Source organism: Netta rufina (genome assembly GCF_964035555.1).
Source record: "Netta rufina genome assembly, chromosome: 15".
Classification (NCBI taxonomy): Eukaryota; Metazoa; Chordata; class Aves; order Anseriformes; family Anatidae; genus Netta; species Netta rufina.
In genome coordinates this window covers 14,638,475-14,660,523 of record NC_140138.1, presented here as the reverse complement: position 1 = coordinate 14,660,523, position 22,049 = coordinate 14,638,475, and the positions used below count along the sequence as shown (strand labels likewise).

The window sequence follows — 22,049 nt, the reverse complement described above, 5'->3', positions numbered from 1 at the left end:
CATTTTCTTTCAGCTTAGGCGTTGGTAAATAATGCAGACACCTCTACGCTCTAACAATAAGGCAAATATTTCCCATTAAAAAGACCTTTCTCGTTGCAGTGATCAAACTGCTTGGAGTTCACGTGTACTCAGCTGTTCTGTGATAGAGGGAGCTGGCAGGGCATAGAAGGGAAACCAGGTGTTGAGGTTGTGGTGATTCCTCAGGGCTGATCCTGCCCCGGAGCCTTCTGCCAGCACGTGGAGCCGATCTGGGAGCAGGTGGGGTGGCAGAGCAATCCCAAAAGCTGACCCGTGAAGGAACTTGAGCCCTGTTGGGTGTCTAGTTGGAGAGCAGGTGGAATATCCTGGGATTTGCACCAAACCCCCAGGTCTGGCTGATAGGACCTCGATGCTGGTTGTGGGTGGCTGTCACGGGTGGCAGAGGTGGTGCTGGTGTCCTGGGGCAGCTCAGGCAAGTGGCTTTTGCTCCTCTTACCGGCAGAAATGCCCCTGGGGGGGTTTTGAGTTCTTGGAACCAGGAAAACAGCTCTGAGCACAAACACAGGGGCTGAGGCTGGCAGGGCAGAAGTGCCTCTCCCTTCCTCCTGTGGTCCCGGAGCTGTGAGCGCCTCCAAATTCTCCTCTGGGGGACTTTTCAGGACTAATTATGCTCGCTGGTCTTCCTGTCTTAACCCTCAGAAGAGGACCTGAGACGTGCCTTCCTTTGGGCATGGAAAACATCTCCTGAGAGCCACGAGAATCCCAGAAGGGATCTAGCAGGGGAAGCCCAGGGTGCCACCGTGTTTGCCTTACTGTTCTTCTCTTTTGTCTTCTAGTTCCTCGTTCCAGCCTACTTGCCATGCCTGGGCCTTGACACTTCTGGGAGCAGCTCTTTAAAATGGCAGAGAGAGGTGGAAATGAAGAAGTCATTCACTTAAACAGCTTCCGTAGTCACCGAGGGAAAGGTGAGCATTGATTTGTGTGCGTTTCCAAAGCTATCTCGGTACAGCTCTGCTTCCAAGCACTGGGAATAATAACCATTAAACTTGCAGGGGTGATGTTAACAGGAAGCTGCTCGTGGGCTGTTCTGCCTCGTGATACACCGCTCTGTTTTGTTTAATTTTCTGGAGGTAGCCACGAAGCCTCTCCTTTTACGCTGACGTGAAATATTTGGCTCTTGTCTTTCTGGTGTTGTACTGCCTTAAGGTAGATTGCGAACTTCTTGGGAACACCCAAGCCACGCAGAGGTATTTCAGCAGGTCTCAGGGACTCGTGATGTTCCACCTTCTTAAGAACCTCATTTATAAGAACCTGGTTTGGTTCCTAATAGGGCTGGATGCACTGTCACCCATTGCTTCGAGTAGAATTCAAAATGACGCTTTCTGTGTGTCTGAAGGGTAGATAAATAGGTAGATAAATGCTCCAAGTTGGTGGATGCTTTAAGCTCTTGAGTGAAGTGGTTGTGTGCTGGTTTGCTGCAGGGTTACAGAAACGTAAACCAAAATGTTGTGTTAAATCCTAGGGAAGGTGTGGTTGTTTGCTGCTGTTGCAGTACAGAAACCCTCTGCTTCTGCCTGGCATGTTTTTCCCGAGTTCCAGCAGCTTTGCTCAGTAGCATCTTTATTTCCCTCCTGACAAACCTTGAGGCTTGTCATCCAGTAGCAGGATATCATCTGCACTCACAGCCAGGGGCCCTATCTCAGGCTGGCACAAGGTCCTCCCACAAAGTCACTCTCAGAAGGCACCGAATCGCACCTGGAGCCTTATCTGCCTGCTACAACATACTGTGCATCAATAAAAGAAAATGCACAGCCCCTGAGATACTGAATGTTCAGGATTCCTCTCCAAAAAGTAGGAAGAAGTCTACATGAGTTAGTCAGAATCGTTTCTGCAGCAGCTTGACTCGTGCTCACGTTTAGGGTAGAAGACTTTCTGTGCAGGACCACTTCATGCACATGCCGTTGTGGTCTCTCGAGCTGTGGTTTGTGCAAGGTTTTTGCTCAGAGGGCTGAGGGACGTAGCAGTGGCTGTGGCAGTACGTTGCAGAGGAACCAGGGACCTTTGTGTGCTTCTTCCTTGCTGCTGCAATGACAACGTGGAGATGGCTTTTCCACGTGTTCCAGCACTTGTGCTGTGTCACTTGCAAGCAGCTAACTGTACTGACTTTGCTGCAGACTGGATAAACCGCAGGGATGACGGTCTTATCACGATATCAGATTCCTCGGATGAAGAATTACCTTTGTTGTTGGAAACGTCAGCAGAACAGCAGCACGAAGAAGATGATGATGATGTGGTTATCTTGGCAGAGGTAATTTTTCACTCTTGTACGTGTTGCTGCTTTATTCATGGCCTTTGTAACCACCTCCTGTGCAAATATCTGATGCGTTCCTTCGAGAGTCCTGCCTAGTTGCAGTAATTTACTTAAGAGGCCTTAAATGAGTGTTGAAATGATGGAATTTTGCTGGGTTTGTGTATTTGTATTTTGGGCACAGGCAGGGAGAACTAGATTATTAGCTGTATCATAAAGTTATACGTTATGTAAGCTAGAGCCTTCTTTATCTATCCTTATCCAAAAAAAAGGACTTGTTATTTAGAATGCAGGTGTTCAAAACCTGCCCTGTTTAACCTTGCGTGCTTTATATCTGCTGTTTTGAATAGTTCAGTTGGAAGGGGACCTTCAAAGATAATCTAGTCCAGACATAACTACCTCAGGGCTAACTGAAAGTTAAAGCCTTTTATTGAGGGCATTACCCAAATGCCTCCTGAATACTGACAGGTGGGGACATCAAGCACCTCTCTAGGAAGCCTGTTCGGGTGTTCAGAACGCTGGATTCTTGTTGGGCTGTTGCAGGCACCTGAATTTTTGCAGCTTTACAAAGCCAGCCTACTCGGTAAATCTCTTTCCTTGGGTGCAGGCAGTCACACAGAGGAGGGCCAAAGGCATTGGCTTAACCTTAGTACTTTATGTTGAATTTCAAATGTAAGCTGTGTTAAGAATATATTTCACTCTTCTGTTAAGATAACGAGAGTGATTGAGAAAATGGCTTGTAAAGGTAACTTTTCTGTTTCTTACTTGAAAACAGTATCGGAGAGTGTTCAAACTCTACTTGCATTCAGCAGCCTTAGCTTGCCAGAGGCAGGAGCAAGGCCAGAGATTAACATTTTGAGCTTTGGTTCTTGCTGTTGGTTAAAATGAATGAATTTGCTGAGATGCAAATGCACCATCCGTTAGCTCCTAATTTCCAGACTCTCATACCAGGAGTGTAATGGAGATTGGGGTGAGCTCTGGGAATTATTCCAGTGTGAAAGCCCTGTGTGTCCCCGATTGTGCCAAATATACACTTGGCACCTGGGGACAGGCTGAGGATGGTGTCCAGTGAAACAAAGGGTTGCAGTTTTATGCCTTATGCTCTTTGCTAGAACAGATTTTTCATCTCTTTCCCATCAGAAACGTGATTAGGTGCAAAAGACCATCTGGAGGAAGGATTCTGACAAGTAGAAAACTCCTACTTACTCTTGTCTGTCTTCTTTTTAGACCCCAAAGCATCAGCAGCTTGTGCGTCCCAATGTCATCAGGCCTGCTGCTCAGTGGCAGGGTGCAAACGCTGTGGGAGAAGGAGGATCCAAACGCACTGTAGGGCCCTTGAGGGGCACGTATCTGCAAGATGAGATGTCAGCTCTGCTCTGCCAGAAGGACCAGCGTGATTACAAGGTGGAGAGCAGCGCTGGACCAAGCAGGGATGAGAATGTGAACTTTGCCTTGCAGCAGCCTGGGCCATCTGAACAAAACGGCCCCAGGTTTGAACTTACGAATAACCTGGAGCCTGACCCAAGTTTGCTTCCAGCATTAAAGATGAGTCCACAGGTTGTCATCGATGAGGAAATCATTAATCTGGAGAAAGTAGACATACCACCGCAACAGGAGGAAAAAGTGGAAGCCCAGGGCTGGCAAGGAGAGGACTTGAAGCCAGAGCTCTTGCAAAATGCTGAAGGAACAGTTGCTGCACCCAGCACGGAGCAGGAGCTCCAGCAGAACGGCCGGCTGGATCGCTTCCAGCCCTCAGGAGGGGAGCCCCAGGCCCTTGTAAATGGTTGTGCTCCTCCGCAAGGGCAGCCTGAAGCAGACTCAGGATCTTCGAGGGTTTATGGAGAGGAGGCTCCTGGGCCGGCTTTCCCCAGACCGGAGCCGCAGCAGGATGGGATTCCTGGTCCTGCTTCACCCCAGCCAGCACACCCCCCAGAAGAAACGAGGGGGCAGCAGGCAGCAATAGACAACGAGCAGCCAGGCCCAGCGTTCCCGGCACAGGGCTCGCACGAACTCGGTTCTAGTGATGTGCCAGAACAGGGGGCTGCTGGGCAGGACCAAGACCTCACTGCGCTGCTCATCAGAGAGACAGTAAGTGCTCCCAGGCTTGTTTGCCTTCCATGTGTGTGTTATTTTCAGACAAGCTTTTCAAACAGATGCACCCCACTGTATCTGGACCAATCCCCTCTTCCCCCTGCCGAGTTCTTCCTCCCTATCCCATACCTGATTCTATTTGGAAAAGACATTGAGAAAATGTTCGTGTTATTTTCCAAGTAGCAATTTGACAAAATTCACTTTATTTCAGAGTAAGACCTTGTTGATCACTGACTTGCTTTAACAAATGGACAGGTAGAGATACTCCTGCATTGTCAGGGTTTTTTGACCAGCTCAGTCTTGCAAAACAAAATACTATAATGGTACAATCAATTGCAATACCTGGACGAAAACCCCATGAGAAAGCCAAGAGCACCCTTTACTGCTCTGTGTGGCTAAAGGTAGAAGAGTTTTCACAGACATGCAAGTAAAAGTTTGTTGTCATCTCTGATCTCATCGCTAGTGTCTGGGTGCTTTGAGTGGGTATATGCAGTGTGTTTTTCTTCCCCCTTCTTGCTTTGGAATGTTGTGTTTCAGCACCCAACCTGGAAGTCCTTAATCTTCTATCTAAAGGTAAATATTAGTTTTGCTTGTGGTGTAGATCCTGTGTGCCTCTCCTCTTTCCATCCACCCTGAATCACTTGTTAGGCCAGCTGCTCGTGACTGCTCATATCACTGCCCCCATTTTTCTTGTTGGTGTTCATCCTGTGGAGCAAGGAAAGCCAGCAACGTGCAGTATCCAGGTTGGATGGGTAGAAGGTGTCTCTTAAAACCCATTCTAGCCCCTGTCTTGGGAGCACGTTAGATAATTTCCTATATATTTCTGTCTTCGGTGCTGTTGCTAGGTTGTATCGCACAGCTCCTCTAATGCCTGTATAACCTTCATCTGTTCCTACTGCAGGAAGCAAGGTTCCCAGATGTGAAGAAGGAATATATTGAAGAGTTGATCAATGTCAAGAACTGCTATGACTTAAATGTGTAAGTATAAAGCTAAGAGCCAGAGTGTATCATAAAACAGGCTGGCTGCAGTCACGCTTCCATTTTCCTTCCTGCTAATAATGCTTTGAGCATATCCAGGCTGGGAGTCAGCACTATGCTGGCAGTGCCAGAGAGCATGGATTTTTTTTTGTTTGTTTGTTTCCCACCTCTTCATGCCCTTTTATGGCTCAAACTGACGCTGTTTTGGACTTGCTCATTTGATGTCATGATGATTTTTATCCCATTAACTTGACTGAATGGCAGTGGTGCTATTCAAGTTCCTCTCAAACCCCCTTTTGCAGATAAAAAAAAAAAAACGCAGTTAAGGGCTAGCAGGATTGGTTGCAGGTGTCTTCTGATGGACAGAGTTGGTCAAATTGAGCAGAAATCTGAGCCAAGAAGGGAAGTAAAAGCAATGGAAAATCATCCTGAGTACTGTTGCTTTCCCAATTGTACTAGCAGCTCAAGGATTCCTTAGTGTTAAGAATCATATTTGATGTTTTTGGGAGTTCACTTTAGAATCAATAGAGCAAAAAAAAATCATCAACCTTTGTTGATAAGTTGCATCATCACCCTCCCCTTTTGGGTAAAGCTTGCACAGCTGAAGAGTGAAAGATGGTGGGTGTTGGCACCAGCCAGCACCGAGGGGAGAGTGGTTTGAAGTAAATTACGTCTGCCTTGGGTCTGATGCTGGGTGGCCCCTCTCTCTGTCTCTCTGCAGCTGTCACTGTCTCAAACATGCTGAAACTAGTTATGAGATACAAGAATGAGGAATAGGTGTTGGTTGCCAGAGGTTTCATTTTGTCTCGTATGAATCCCGTGCCCTTTACAGTAAACTAAGGCACTAATTAAGCAGTACTCAAGCGTGTGAGGCTTTCAGTTACTTTATTGAAGCATAAATAAGGTAACTGGCAAGGAACTGAGCCTAATGTATAAAATAATAGATGGGATCACCCTTAGATTTCCTATTCTACTACTTTTGCCTGTGTAGTCAAGTCGTGCCTTCAGAGAAGGACTTCTTGGTTGGAAAATGATGAAGTTACAACTATCCTTGTCTTCTCAAAGTGCTTTCCCTGCAGCAGTGACATGTTCAGCTGTGCCTCAGAGCAATTGGTTATGCTGGAAATGAGGAGGACGGGAGGGCAGCAGCCAGTTCCTCGGGGTGATCGGGCTGTTGCAGCTGTGCCTAGCTGCTGCACCCTCGCACGGATTGTGTGAAAACCTCCTTATTGTATCCTGCAGGGCCTTAGTGAAGCCTGGTAGACGTAAATCCCAGTATCAGCTTCTCTAAGTCTTAATGTGTTCCTTCCCTTTCTGCTCCCGAAATCTCTTCTCTTCTATTGTGTGCCGCAGAGCCAGGGAGATGAAAAGGTGCTTACAGGCTTCCCCGCAGGCCATCCACAGTGCCTGCTCAGTGGTGCATTACGGACTTACTGGATGATAAAGATTTCTCCTCCATATTTTTATTCCTTTAACCAAACTATCTTTTGAATCGTCACTGCATCTTTTGTGTGAGCACAAACGAGTCAAAGCACTGGTCAGCCAGGCTGGCGGGGTCCCTTTGATCTCCACGGTGTGTCAAGCTGAATCAGGCTTGAAATATAAGAACTCGGGGTGGCTGGGTTTGGGCAGGGATGAGGCTTTTAGCTGCTTCTGTGTCCTGTGGTGCGGATATTAATGAACGGTGCCACAAGTGTGCGTGCGGTGCGTGCTGGGACCCACTTAACTAATTGTCAGACACCGAAGGTTAACACCTCCGAAAATCCCAAGCATTGAGGTGGCAACATGCAGGATGGATCAGATCTGCTCCGGCTGTGCCACAGCTGAAACCCTGGTGTTTGAGCTGCAGTGCTCGGAGCTCCTTGAAGTTTCTGTTTTGTCGGATTAGAATAGATGGCCTTGACAAAAGGGGGAGCTGGTAAACGCTCGGCCCGAGATATTTTGTTGTTTTCCAAAATGATAGTCTTAAAAACTTTCAACCCATGCGAAAGATAAGATGTGAGAGCTCCTCTTAGCAGGGTATCATCTATTCAGCTTTTGTGTGCAGAAGCATTCACACTCGGTCAAAAGCTTCTGGCTGGGTATGTCAATACCTGATTAAACAAAAAGAAATGCCTCTGCTTTGAATGTGAAAGCAGGGCTAAAGTAATCACGCCTTGATGGTGGGTTAATGCTGCAAGCCAGTTCGGATTTCTTAATTAGGGACTGATTTCTGACATCAGGAATGTAAATTAGCAGCAATTATGTCTTTGCTGCAACCTAGCACCTTCTCATTCAAAAAGTTTCACAAATGTTAATTGCTCCTCGGAGCTCCTTTCAGGAGGATATGATTCTAGAGCTGGGGAAACTGAGGATCAGCTTCTGGTACTCGACCTGTGGAGCACAGCTGGTTGGTGGCAGTTGAGAATAAGCTGTGAAAGGCAGGTTCAGATCGCCTACAGCAAGCTTCCCCCTTCTAAAGGGCCTCAGAGGTGTTTGTGGGGTATTCTGCAACTACTTGCTGCAGTCAGAAGCTGCAATGCTCAGCTGAGCTACCTGACAAAGTTATGACTGTTTGCAATAGGACCTCAGGCATGCTGCATTTAGCCTAGTATGTAATTTTCCAAGTATTTTTAGTAATTTTTTCTAAATGCTTTTTCCCCTTAGAGCAGTTTTCAGGCTGAGTTGGACAATGGCAGTGTGATTTCAAGCTCTACTACAATGAAACCCGTGTTCAGAGTACACAGCTTAAGTAAACAGCATTCAACATGTCTCTGCCTCTGCTGCATTGTGAAAGCAGATAAAGACTGGAGGCTCTAATTCAAATTTGAAGCAGTAATCTTCTGACCAGGAAGACATCAACCTGTCACATTTTTTATAGGGGTTTGTGTGCTTGTCTTTCCATAGCTGGTTTTGTGTTAGCCACAGTAGATGTCAGCTGTTACAATTAATGCTGCTCTGCTGTGATTGTTCCTTCTTGTGTAGTCCTGACAATGTTAATTCCACAGCGGCAGAACGTTAGCACACCTTGGTGCTTAGTTGTGAAAGATGAGAGGTAGATAGCCTGAGGAAGTATCACTTCACGTGGTTTTAGCTGTGGATGTGAGTGGGAAGTAAGCCCAGTTGTTCCCTGCTGGCATGGAGAGATTTGGGCTGGTTAGTAGCTCACCCATACAAGCTCCTCTTATGTAAACATAATTGTTGAAAGAAGTCTATTTGCTTTTCCTTCTGCAGCCACACAGCTGATCATTTTTAATTCTCAGTCATTTATTTTCCATTCGCTCTAGCCTGAGACCTCTCTTGGTTCTTGCAGGGCAAGCTGTGACTTGCCTGCCCAGCCTTTTAATTAGAGGATGCTAAAAATTTGACAAGTGAGGAATGAGCCTGAGCTCCCAGAACCTGAAGTAACTGTATTTATCTTTTCAGACTTTGCAACTTTCTTCTGGAAAACCCAGATTACCCAAAGAAGGAAGGCAGAATGGTTTTAAATCCCAGCAGCAGCCTGCTTGCCAGCCAAGACGAGACAAAGGCAAGTGAGAGTGACCTTATCCACAGCGTGCTTCCCGTCAAATCAGTCCAATCTGAACTCATCTTGGGGCATATGGGTCTATTAGTGCATACTTGCGGAGTGCCTAACAGAGCCATGCTTTGTTAGGAGGCCTCTAGGTGCAATTAAGATAGTGTTAAATAACAATAGGTAGTTGCTTGCAAAATCACGTAGAGGTTTTGGTGTTGTGCAGCTGCCTTTTGTCTGCTCTTCTGCCTTCAGCGAGACCCCCTGGCTTGCCTGCCCATCAGCCACCTGCTGTCTGCAGTGTTCGTTGTGGTAACTGGTGTAAGAACTCCTTGGTCATTCTGTCGCATGAAGTAGATTTGGCCCTCAAGTCTATCTTGGGTGACCTTTAGGCATTGATTTTTAGTCTCTTAACTGCAAGTCTATTAACTGCAAGTCTGCATACAGTTACTTGATTTTATTAACTGATTTTAAAGCCCATTCTCCTTTTTTTTTTTTTTTTTCTTCATTTGAACTGCTTTGAGTATGTTGAGATGGCTGCGTGTGGACTACCTTCTCTTTTGCATTTTCTTCTTAGGTGCCTAAAGTGGACTACTTCGACTTTTCCAAGCTTGCTCCACTTGATCAGCGGTGCTTTATTCAGGCAGCTGACCTCCTTATGGCGGACTTCAAAATGCTGAGCAGCCAAGACATTAAGTGGGCACTACATGAACTCAAGGGACACTATGCAATCACACGAAAGGTTCTCCTCTTCAAATCCCTATTCTTTCATAGAGCTACCTCCCATATCTGTGGAGAGCAGTGTGAAGTCTTCTGCTGTACTGTGCCATCTGCCTGTGTGTGTGTGTAGATGTGCTTTGTTCTTAGGATCTTCTTTTCCTTTCAAGAAGTGTTTGCTCATTTAGTAGAGACTTGCAGAATTTATTGGCCAGACAGAATGCTGCAGGAAGTTCTCACTCTTCTGTAACAGGAGAATTGAGGAAGCACTGGCTACTTGATGATAGGTGATGCGTTGAACTCAGAAGTGTTCCTGTACTTTGCTGAAGTGGGGGTATAATTGCCAATAAAGCCAAGACATTTAACTAAGTCTTAAAACATTTAACTGCTGCCATTAGTTTTTAACTGACTGCATGTAATTAAAGAGAAACCCATGTCTCACTGTCCTGTTTAATTATATGTGTGAAATGAATCATATATTGCTCATAAAAGTTTTACTGTAATGGAGCAGCAAAGAAACTTGTTCTTAAGCATCAACAAACTAAATATGAATGTGGTTTCAAGCTTTTGACTCGGAGCTACTCTTCTGATACGCTTTTCTTGCTTGAGCTTCTCCCTCCACTGTTCCACAGTTCTAAAATCTAAATCAAAAATACCATGCCTCTTCGTTTGATAGAACTGAACAAAATCAGATTCTAGCTCTAGGCCTTCTGAAAAGAAGCTCCTTTTAAAAACATAAAAGGAAAAATATCAGCTCTGTTGCATCAGAGTGGACACCGGCTGTATTAGAGTTAATAGCAGAGGTGTTGTGAAGCATCATTCAGCTCTGCGTGGTGACAATTTTGTTTTTATGGAATGATTGGTGGACAAAGGGAAGAGGTATTCATGCCTCCATGGGGTGCTTGGCTTTCCTGTTTTAGATCAGTCCTGTGTGTGTTTGTGCAGTGCGTTGATGTGAAGTATGTGCTTCTGCTTTCTTCCAAAGAACAGAAGGGGTTTAAGTCTGCATGTTGTTGGTTGTTTTTTTTTTTAGGCCTTTTCAGATGCCATCAAAAAATGGCAGGAGCTGTCTCCAGAAACCAGTGGGAAACGAAAAAGAAGAAAAGAAATGAATCAGTATTCATATATAGATTTCAAATTTGAGCAAGGTAAATAACAAGCAGTGTGTGTTGTGCTGTCTGTGTAGTTATTGTAAGCAGAACTAGATTACGCTAGAAAGTACTGTCCTTGAAAAGGGATATTGTCCCAGAATAGCTATGTTTGTCACTGTCTGGTATCTTATTTTGGAGACGTGCTTCATTAGTATCTCTGCTTGGTACAGTTCTGAGGCCTTGAAGTTATGCAGCTGGTGGTGTGTAGAGGAGGAAGGATTTAAGCTTTTTTCTTGCTGCTTCATCCTGCCTCATATAGTGCCTGTAACTGTGCTTTAGGTGATGTGAAAATTGAGAAGCGGATGTTCTTCCTGGAGAACAAGAGACGACACTGGAGAACCTATGACAAGCTCTCGCTTCTTCCACCAGTGCTGCTGGAGCAGGAATTCTATGAGCAAAAAGTTAAAGAGATGGCAGAGGTGAGTGGGAGGAGCTGCTTCAGTTTTGTGGTGCAAACAACTTCAACTGTTGCAGAGATCTTGGCCCCGAACATGGGAATTTGCCTCTTCCAGCAACTCAAATGCTGAACAAAATTTTGAATAACTTAGTACCTTTGTCCCTTTACTGCCTGTTAACGTTTATGACTTTTTCCAGGTGACTTATTTTTGAAAGAAAAAAAGGCAAGCACAGGGTTTCAGATTTACTTACATTAAAGCTGGCAATTTTGTTATTGAAAACCTTCCATGTGTCTGCTAATGTTAATTTATAGCCCATGATAAAACACCTTACTGGACTCCTTTTAACCGCGTAGTAATAAAAGCTATATTAATGACTTCTTTCCTCTAATTGTTAGCAGGCTTCTCTGCTGCTTTAGGGCTTGTAATTGCAGCTCATGTTGGTGGCTAATAATGACCAGGCCCGGGGCAGTCTGTCCACTCACTCTGCTTTGCAGAAGCTGGCAGTCTGGTCTCTCCAGAACAACTTGTCCCTTGCTGAGGACTGCGTGTTTCAAAGCAGAACCCAGCAACACCTGCTGGCGTGTTGTCTTCATAGACCGAGGGATGACTAAATTCACTCCTCTGCACCTACAGGCCTTTTATAAAGCAGCTTCTTGAAGACCAGCATCTCTTAAGCAGTTGAATAGTACCTCCTTGTAAAAACAATGTTCCTTGGGGCTTTCTCTGGAGGTGCCTGTTGAGTAAGCTCTTTTCTGCCCATAGGAACCTGAATGAGCAGCCCTCATGATGTAGAATTTGGTTGTTCTTGCTGCCTTGGCTTCTCCCATCTGTTTTAGCTGAATCATAAATAGCTTGAAGGACTGGAAGCATGGGGCTGAGTGATGTTGAAAGCAGACAGTGCACCTTTTGTGGTGGGCTGTAAGTTGTGAGATAATGTAAAAGAGTTTAGAGGCTGGAAAATTGCTTTATCCACTCTGTAAATACAGATGCACGTCTCTTTTCCAGCATGCAGACTTCCTCCTTGCTCTGCAGATGAATGAGGAGCAGTATCAGAAGGTCAGTATCCATAACATCGTCCCTGGAGTTCAGCTTCTGCAACAGATGCTGTTTTGCACTTACCACTTCAGACTTTCCTGGCTTCTGGAAGGGAGCTTTTCTGAAGGGCTGCATTTGCACTGTGCTGCTTTTGCTGAGCAGGCAAAACCTGCATAGTGTGCATTGGCTGGCTTTTAGAAAAGGTAGACAAAAGCTGAGTGCAGCAAGACAGTATTGATGCACGTAACGATCTGTAGGAATTCGGTCAGCTTGTGTCTTTACTGGCCACAACAAACATTGTAATAGAATAGCACCAGGTTTGCTCTTGCTACCACCGTTATGGCTGTTTAAAACAGATTTGTTGTTCTTGGAGCTCTGCCAGTGGAAAAGGCCTTTCTCATTTGCAGAAAGGACTCTTAAAAAAAAAAAAACAAAAAAACAAAAAACAACAGGTCTTTCCCTTTAAATGATGAGAAAATGTAAAGATCAGTTCAGCAGCTGTGGATTACATTTTTCCTTCTGATGGCTGTTTCTCTTCAAACTTTGGAGAAGACACGGGACCCTTGAAGAAGTGGGCATGCTTATTCGTAACGGTGGCAAGCTTCCCCACCCCTGCAGTGAAGGGGCCAAGACAGGGTCTCTGCAGGCAGCTGGGTAAATGTTCCTTTAGAGGGCAACAGATTTGAAGCTTGGTTTTTCCCACGTGAATGGCATGTGCTCTGCAGCTTCCCCAGCCCAAGATGCTTCTATGCCTGCGAGCTAAGAATTATCTAAATACCAAGCTCTCGAGCATTTTGGAATCTGTTAAGCAGGATATGTAGATATTAAGTTACTTAAAGCTGAGTTCCTGGTTTTGCTTAGTGGGTTTTGACCACTGAGTAGGATATCTGCTGGAATGATGTACATCTGTGGCTATTTTTTTTATAATTAACGCTGGCACTGTTTATGGCTTGCCGTTATATGTGCCCGCATCGCTGCGTTTTATTTGCAGCAGAGTGTGTTGGTATGTTGCTCTCGGTATTGATTTGTATTTATTTATTTTTTGCTGTAGCTAACACCTCTGTTTATGGCTGCAGGATGGTCAGATGATAGAGTGCCGCTGCTGTTACGGGGAGTTTGCGTTTGAAGAGCTCACTCAGTGTGCAGATGGTCACTTATTCTGCAAGGAGTGCCTAATTAAATATGCTCAGGAGGCAGTCTTTGGCTCTGGGAAGGTAAGAATTTCCCAATTGGATGAGGGGAAAATGGATGAATTGCTGTTGGGAGATCACATTGCTGTTTGCATAGTTTTGTTGCTTAAACCAGATGTAACTGCACTTCCCAAGAAGTATTTGAATGGAATTGTCTTGAAATCCAAATCCAACAAGTCAGTCTCACCGAGTGAACAGCCGACGACTTCACAATGGATTTTTTGTTGAGTAGGTTTCTGGTTTTGCTGACCTCAGTCTTCTCTGTTCCATACTTAGCAATTTTTAATGGATTATTAGAAAAAAACTTTTTACAGTGTTCATAATAACTTAGACTCATCTGGTTTTGATTTAATGCTTAATAAACCAGTGATAAGTCTGCACAGAGAATGTGTTCTCATCTCTGACTCAGCCAGTCTCTTCATAGCTAAAGAATGTTTGTCCTTCATGAGTTCCTTGCAATCCCAACCCAATTTGGGGGTTGGTTTCTCAATGGTACTAGTAACCCTAATCCCATTTAGAGGTGCTGCTGTTCCTAGGACACAATTACTGGGGGTGGTCCAAATGGCAAAGGAGCAGCAGTTAACAGTGTCCTGGTACTTAGCTGAGCTACAAATGAATTATTGACTGCTCTGAGGTGTGCGTGCTCCTTTGCCTCGGGTATGATAATCAAACTGTAGGATGCTTTTGTACTCTGGCATCTATATTTCATGTGAAGATAAACCAGACAGCTTTTATATGACTGTATTGACAGGAATGTAATGTGCTGTTCAGAGTGCTGGTTCTCAGTGGAGACCACACAGAAATAACAGGCTACTGTGCAGTCACAGCAGGTCTGGTGCTTGTGGACTGTGATCCCAGCTATCAGCAAGCATCTTCATGTCCAGAGCTCGTTAATTAGCCACATTCTTACCATAGTAAGCCCGTTTTCTGGCCATTATCTACTGATTTATGCCCTATTATCTCTAAGGAAGGCTCTGCTCTGGTTTACTTGCAAATGTTCTAGGTACTAACTCCTGTTCTGTCACTACCATCAGACTGAAACTGAGCTCTCTTCTTCCAACCGCAGTCAGAGCTCAGCTGCATGGAGGGCAGTTGCATGTGTTCATTCCCCACCAGCGAGCTGGAGAAGGTGCTTCCAGAGAACATCCTCTGCAAATACTACGAGAGGAAAGCGGAGGAGGAGGTGGCTGCTGCCTGTGCAGATGAGCTTGTCAGGTAAGTGCCCAGTGCAAGACGCAGGCTGTGCTTACTGTTGTGCAAAATTAACCCCCCAAACCCTGAACATGCACCAGACGAGGGGTAGGTAGCTTTTAAAGAGCTGCCTTATCATTTCAGGCTTCAGACTGTTTTTATTCAGCTTGGTCTGCCTTTGACTAGGAGCGGATTAAAATTCAATAGAGCCGTCTCCCCCAAGACTTGCTTGCTAGCTCTGTGCTGATCCTCTAAATTACGTGGTCTAAAGTAGTGCTGAGCGTATAATATTTTGATTGCAAACAGGGAAGTGATCGAAGAAAAATGAGCAAAAAGACAGCAGTCAGCACATCCTGGCGGCAGACGTTTGGTTGGCATCTTTCTTAACAACCACATAGCTGTTTGACTAAATTCACTTCCAGTGGAGATTTGTTTGGCATTATGCATGAACAGCACCTTCTTTTGGGCTGCAGGTGTCCGTTCTGTAACTTCCCAGCTCTCCTGGACAACGACGTGAAGCGGTTCAGCTGTCCTAATCCCCGCTGCAGAAAGGTAATGGGGTGGCACTTGCCCCTTGGTCTCTTCTAGAGTGTTAGGCAGCAGGGCTGGAACACAGCTCGTGCTTCCTTAGTACCAGATGAATGAGGATCTAAAGCGACTGCATGGGACAGTGATACAGGTATTTTGCTGGATCTGTTGATGTTCTATAAAACTGTGTAGCTGGTGACTTGTATTTCAGGGCACTGTTGATGCAGACAACAGTATCCCTTTCATGTAGCAGACTTGGAAGATACTAAAAAAGCGTCTAAAAAAGCTCTAGGGAGCTGTCATGCATATACAGAACTTTTTAGGTGAACAGGGAATGAGCATAAAGTCCAATTGTAATCCTTTGTGTAATGAAATAATGAAAATTCTGGTGAATGACCTGAAACAACCCTGTGTACTGTCCTTAGCATCTTACATTTTTGTTTTATGCCATCATTTGAATACGGTTTTGGTTGGAAGGGACAAAAACTTAGTTGAATGCATCCATTCAAAGGGCAGATTTTTTTTTTTGTGCTTCTATCAAAAGCTGCTATTAGCCATAACAGAACAATCACCAGGTTGAGTGGGGGTACAGAGTGGGGGAAACTCGCTGCTGCTGCTACTTCTGCACATTCTGTTCTGGGGGAAAACAGAAATGTAGAAATGTGTTTTCTCAGTTTCCTTAATATATGCAGAGCCTCGCTCACATCTGGTGCCAGCGAGCTGAGGCCAACACAGTATCAGCATTAAGAGCTGGAGCTGGGAGGCATCTTGCGTAACTGTAGCCACAGCGATGAATTCTCCTGCAGTATTGAGAGCTGCCCATCCACCAGCAGAGATTTCTGCTCATCACAGAAATTCCTCTCGAGTGCATTAACCGTATGCTTGTAGCTGCTGTAGCTTTGGGTTCTCATCAGTGATTCCACCATTGGCCTTATTGAGGAAAGTAACAGGCAGTCCTAATCTTTTGTGTGCAGAAAGTGAAGTTGCCAGCAGTGAACTTTCCATTTCTTAGTGAAAAATTAGCATATGGGGGGGGGAGCTGCTTAAAGACACACATTTTAGGTCTCGGATATCCAGATAATGTTTTGCTAACATCCCTCTCTAGCATTTGGGTAAGAAATCCAATTGTGGTCATCCAGACTTCAGGAGCAAGGAGCTCTGCTAGTCACTAGGTGGCACTGTTGATTCATGTGTTAAATCATTTTTTTTTCCTTAATCTGTTTGTGCAAAACCCAAGCTGTTTTCGAAATGCACATATGTCAGCACCACCGAACAAAACTCAGGCTCGGAAAAACATGAATGTTTCAGTATGCAAAAAGAATGGAAGTCTTTTTCCTAAATCATGTAATGTGGTACAGTAACTGATAAGAGAGGTCAGTGCTGATGTGTTCCTTTCCTTCTGGTTTGCTGTCTCATTTCCTTCCTAGCGTGCTGTCTGTTCCCCCTTCCCTGGGGTTGCAGCATTCCAGTGGGCTGGATTTCTGGTTTCCTGGACAGCTTGTGTTGATTCATTAGCTGAAAATCTGCTGAGTAGCTCAGTGCTCTTCTTAGAAGTCTGAACGGGTTGAGGATTCGAAAGCGAGGATGAAGAATTGGGATAGCAGGATGTGGTGGTGTCTCATGGCAGCCCCTGCAGTGCTTCTCATTCCCTGCTATCTTGTCTCTTCCCAGAACGAAGAATTTCAGTTAATGCTCTTGCTTTCAGGAAACTGTTGCCCTGAGGGAGGAAAGGACCGGATTAGCCTTTCCTCAATGGGAGCACTACAGAGGTTGGAGAGGATGCGCTGGCTTTGCTAGCAGTGCCTCTGGCAGGCTGTGGTGGTGATGACTGATCCTGGAAGGAGTCCCTCTCTGGTTGGAAGGACTGTGCTTGCACAGCTGAACCTAAAGCGAGGGGAAGTATAGAAAGCGAAAGGTCAAAATGTGCCGGTCTTGAAGCCTCGAGGCTCCTAAGGGGAGTTGAGAGGAGCAGCAGATGGTGGTCCTGAGTTTCTGTGCTCCATCACCTTGCTCCTTTGTCTTGCTTAAAGGGTTCATGTTCATACTCTGCCTTTCCTTCAAATCTTGCAGAGAGGTTGATTCATATTTGGATCTGATATGGCCATACTGTAAAATAAGTGGTGGAAACCGGTTGGAAGCCTTCATTTTTTGGCTGTGGATGTGTGTTGGGCTCAGTAGATCATCTCTAGATGTACCCAGGTTACTCCCCATGCATCTCACCTATGGTCTGCTGTAGTTCCAGTCCTTTGCACCTTGCAGGGACCGGAGTGTGGCTGGCTGTAACCCCAGCAATGGGCAGAGCTCCAGAGGCTGCCTGTGACCGACCGAATGCACCCGGCGTGGCTCCAGTGAGGTGACCAGGGCTTGAATCTTAACATCACCAACTGCAGGGCGGAGGAAGAGCTTAATTAGTCAGGAAGAATTGCTCCAGCTACCCCCTGAATGCATTCCCCTGGGTATTTGCAGTCTGAGCTGATGTGGGATGGAGTCAGCGTTCGCTCAGCAGCCTGCCATGAGACCTGTTGGAGACCTGTTGGAGCTTCGAGGCTTTGCTCTGCACCGAGCTGCTCGCAGCGTGTTCCCAGGAGGCCTGCAGGCACTCAGCCAGGCTGCCAGCAGCAGGCAGGTTTGCTGCCCAGCTCGGTCAGCCTCCGTCTTGCCCCGTGCGAGGTGAATTTCTCATCCCTCCTGGGGCGTGTTTCTCCTCCCCGCGTTCCCACAGAGCGATTCTGGGAGCACTACAGCAGACACATGTTGCTCCTTGGCTTCTTAAGCACTGGGCTTGCACTTTTTGCATGCTGGGGGAAGCAGAGCAAAGGAAGTCCTTTCTTTCCGCTCTGCCTCCCTCCTCCCAACATCCTATATTGTTCGGGGAAGCCTTTTGTTCCCAGGCTGCTCGCCGCCGCTATCCGATGCGGCTGGGGGGGTGCCAGCCTCCTCTCTTTGCAGTCTCAGCACAAAGCACTGCAGGGCTTTCAGCCAGCCAGGAGATGGGGAGGTGAAAGCTGCTGTTGCCATGGAAATCCTGCATGCATGGAGCAGCGCTGTCCCTCCGGGCGAGGAGAGCTCCAAACCCACACCAGTCGCTTCATCCCCTGGCAGGAACCTGCAGCCACAGTGCAGGGACTTGCATTTCCAGCTCTTTTCCTTAAAACTCCTTTTCATCCTTTTTATGCCTTAGGATTTCTGTTCCTTTGAGTCGGCTGCTTCAGTGCAGGCGGGATGTGAAGGAGTGGTTACGTGTGGCTGCGTGGTGCTAAATTGCATGGCCCTCGGACCGGGCAGCTGCCACCCCCGTTCTCAGGGCTCCTCGGTGCATCTGCTAATGAGGCTGGGTTTAGGGAATGAGTTTGCCTGCTGGGGGTCTGAACTGTGCTGGAAAAAGGAGCTGATGAGCCTGTGTCAGGTGGATAAACTCCATGCCTTGCCTCTTTGTCTTCAGGATGGGCTCTGGCCGCAGCAGTCCTCGTGTGTGCTTCTCATTTGCAGCACTAAGGCATGGTGGTAAGAGGGGACTTGTTCCGAAGCTGCTAATACCCTGCAGGATTGATTTCAAGGTGCTTGCTAGGAACAGATGCACCCAGCTGCTTTTACCCTTCATTTTCTGTTGGAAGCAAGACAGGTTGGAGCTTGTACAGAGCTCTGCCTAGCGAGCGATGCCTGAACACGGCTTTTCCTAGCAGGGTGCTAACACTGCATCCACAGCCTGTGCTAATAAGCCACGGTGCGTGGTTTGCAACAGCTTGGATGCCAGTGTGGCCTTCCTGGCTGAAACACGAAATCGTGGTAGAAAAAACTGCAGATGGAAAGCTGCAGGAGCAGCTTTTGGGGCGTGCTGCAGGGCCTGCGATCTCCAAACCTGGTGCGGGACCAGGGCACGCAGCTCTGCCTCGCTCGGGGGAGGAGATAAGGAGGCAGCCCCAGCCACCTCTGAGCCAGTTCGGAGTGTTTTATAGGGTGCAAGGGAAATGTTTGTGTAATCGAGTCCCCGGCAGCTGGGGATGTGCTGGGGGTGACATATCCTTCCAGGGATGTCATCCAGCACATACCACAGCGCGATTACTTATGTGCTAGAGGCTGGGCTCTTGCTGCCCTGCCCAGCTCCAAACACGCTGTGGTTTTAGGCTCAGGCACTATCACGATTTGTCACTGGGTGCGTGTGCAACATGGAAAAAAAAAATTAAAAAAATCCCTCTGGTTGGAGAAACTGAGCTTGTCCAAAATGTAGGATGTGCATATGGAGAATTACTTAATTCTCCTCGTTTTGCAACATGTTTTCCCAGCTGCTGAAGTCTGCTGTCTCGTTCAGCTTCCTGACAGCAGTGCAAACATTTTGAAGGTCCCGTGGTCCTGTCTCGTTCTCTGTTCAGACATTCTTATCGCTGTTCTCTGTGTGCTTTGCCTTGAGCCTGGTTATTTGGGTTTCGTTGTTACTTGTGACTTAGCCCCGCAGCTTTAGCGGAGAGCAGAGCCGGCAGGGGCATTTGCTTATGGCAAACCCCCGTCCTTTCTTTCTGTTGGCAGTGACCTCAAGGCCCAGCTCCTATGTTTAAGTTCCCATCCTCCTGTGTCTGTGCGAGTGTGGTTTAGCAGAATTTGTTGGGATGAGGAGGGAAGAGAGATGTGGTGCTGCTACTTGTCTTACTGCTGGGGCTTGGGAAGGGAGCACTCGTGCCTGCGTGTGCTTTTGCCTGGGAGCCTGTCACCCCCTTATCTCACCCAGGAAACGGGTCTAAGCTGTATTTTCAGGTCCCTGCCACCTTCCTCCTCAGCTCTGCAGGAAGAAATCTGCAGCTCCGGAGCTGCGAGCTTTCTCCCCCAGCTCGGTGCCTTCGCTGCGCCCTTTTTAAACAAGCGCCGCGCATGGGAACGCACTCCCCTCTTCTCGTCCTGCCAAAACCACAACAAATGGCAAGTTTCCGTCTGTCATCTCGGCGCTGAGGCGCTCGTGGCTGGGCAGGCGATTCATTTTTCTTCCATAAAAGGCCACTGAAACTCGTCTGCAGCGGCGGGGCTCAGCGCCGCAGCCGGCGAGCAGGGCGAGCGGCGATGCTATCGCCCGCAGCGCTGCGGCAGGAGCACTGCTCATTTCCCTGCCTCTTCCCAAAGGGATGGGCTGGAGGGGAGGGACCGAGGCCGAAGGTGGGGTGGAGGTGATCGTAAGAGGCAGATAACGCCCCGTTTGGCGTTTTCTTGCCAAGTCCTAAAGGAAGACAGATAACAGGAGGGCTGCTCCTGCTGCTGCAAAGCCTTAAAAGTACAGTCCCGAGCAGGAAGAGCGCGCGCGTGCTACCCCACGTGCTCGTCCCCGTGGGGCGTGTGGGGTCAAAGTTGCTTGGGGAGTGCTGAGAGTCAGGAGATCTCCTCATCCCGGGCCTTGTGCTGGGTGGTTCACTTACCTTTTAGGGGAGCTGTAGGGGAAAACAGGGGAAAGCCATGTGCCAGGGGCTCTCCTCGCTCCCCAGGTGCACGGTGCGTGCCTGCTTGCTGTGCTGGCAGCTTGCTCCCTGGCCGAAAGGGAGCCCCAAGAAGTAGTGACCAGGAGTGAATTGTCCCCCTTGCCACCCAGGGCAGCTCCCACAGCTTGCTTTTTGGTGCGTGCTTGGTCTGGGCCAGGAGCAGCTACAAAAATTGACTGATGCCATTGGTGGCTTGCTCCTGAATGCCATAATAATCAGCCTGAAATCGCTCCTTGCCTTGTGTGTACGCCTGCCATCCCTCCTGGGGACCTGTAGGAACGGGCTGTAGGTGTCAGGACAATTCCTCACCTGGAAGGAGGGTAGCAGCAGGCTGGCTTCTTGGCTGGGGGGGGCTGGAGAGGCTCCATCAGTGGGAGCTCAGGTGCTGCTGCACAAGGTCAAGCCCGTTTATGCTTTCCGTGGAAACGCTTCGTTTGATAAATGAGCCTGACGGAGGAGGAGAGGGTGAAGCCCAGCTTGGAAATGGACCTGAGGAAAGAGGTCAGCTTAAATGGGGTATCTGTCTCTGAAAGGAGAAGAAAAAAAAGTTGCTGAAAGCAAGAACTCAAACTAGTCTCTTTAAAAATAGACCGTGTAAGTCAGTGCAATTTCAAGCAACAAAGCTTGCTCCTGTCCTTGGCTTCTGCCTTATATAGCAATATCCACTCGGTGGAAAGGCGATTCTTCTCCTGGTCACCGACCAGTGAGCACCTCTCTGCCAGGTCCGTGAGCTGCCCTCCCTTCACAGCTCTGTCCTTTGCCAAGGAAAGGTTCGGAGGTAAGAAGCTGGGCGCTTCGTGCAGGACGAAAACTTGGGCCTCAGCTCTGTGCCCAGCAGTCACCTTGCCCTCTCTCCAAGGGCACAACCTGCAAAAATTTAGGTGAAAAAGAGCTGTGAGGGCTGTGATGGTCAGCGCAGGCAAGGTGGCAGTGTCCTTGGAGGTCAGTTGATGGACTCCAAGAGGAGTCAGGTAAGAGCACGCAGGGCAGGCGGTGCCTTGAGGGTGGCACCCTGCAGGCTGTCGTTGCTCTGGATAGAGCAGAGGCCCTGCTGCAGTCTGAGATTTGCTTCAAACCTTGCCTTTTCCTCCTAGGTTTACTTGAAAGAGGAAGGGAGCGGTGGTGTTAGTTCATTTCTTGTGGGAAACAAGAGAGGGAGCAGCTTAACACGATCACTCTAACACCAGGGAGAAAACCTAAAACCTCTGCATGGACCAGGGTGCTCAGATTGCTCGGGTTGATTTTTGGACAGTGAAGTAACTCGGCCTCTGCTGCTCGGGCCTGTCCTCACAACAGGTAACGGTGGTGCTGAGCTCCTGGGACGGAGGTGGGAGCTCAGCCCAGGTACCCTCCCCAGGACTCGATACAGAAGTCGGGATGAATTTAGGGTTAAAACTCTGCCAAGTGCTACTTGTATTCGCAGGGCATCTGAGCAGGGTTAAGGTTTTGCTGCTGCGGTGGAAATGGAGCTTGGAGAGGATGGAAAAAGGCTGTTCCCAAGCCAATTGAAAAACATTGTTCTGACCTTATT

The 22,049-nt window shown here is 47.4% G+C and overlaps 1 protein-coding gene across 1 annotated transcript in view; it reads left to right on the top strand.

The window, feature by feature from the left end:
* Window positions 1-22,049, top strand: part of RNF216 (ring finger protein 216) — a 72,684-nt gene that overhangs the window by 9,923 nt on the left and 40,712 nt on the right. The window contains exons 2-13 of the mRNA XM_084295734.1: window positions 816-944; window positions 2,154-2,287; window positions 3,515-4,375; window positions 5,280-5,356; window positions 8,762-8,864; window positions 9,427-9,591; window positions 10,600-10,714; window positions 10,997-11,136; window positions 12,121-12,171; window positions 13,227-13,364; window positions 14,407-14,555; window positions 15,005-15,083. Of these exons, the coding sequence (XP_084151860.1) occupies window positions 878-944; window positions 2,154-2,287; window positions 3,515-4,375; window positions 5,280-5,356; window positions 8,762-8,864; window positions 9,427-9,591; window positions 10,600-10,714; window positions 10,997-11,136; window positions 12,121-12,171; window positions 13,227-13,364; window positions 14,407-14,555; window positions 15,005-15,083 (2,079 nt within the window). The 5' untranslated portion in view covers window positions 816-877. The remainder of the gene's footprint in view (window positions 1-815; window positions 945-2,153; window positions 2,288-3,514; window positions 4,376-5,279; window positions 5,357-8,761; window positions 8,865-9,426; window positions 9,592-10,599; window positions 10,715-10,996; window positions 11,137-12,120; window positions 12,172-13,226; window positions 13,365-14,406; window positions 14,556-15,004; window positions 15,084-22,049) is intronic.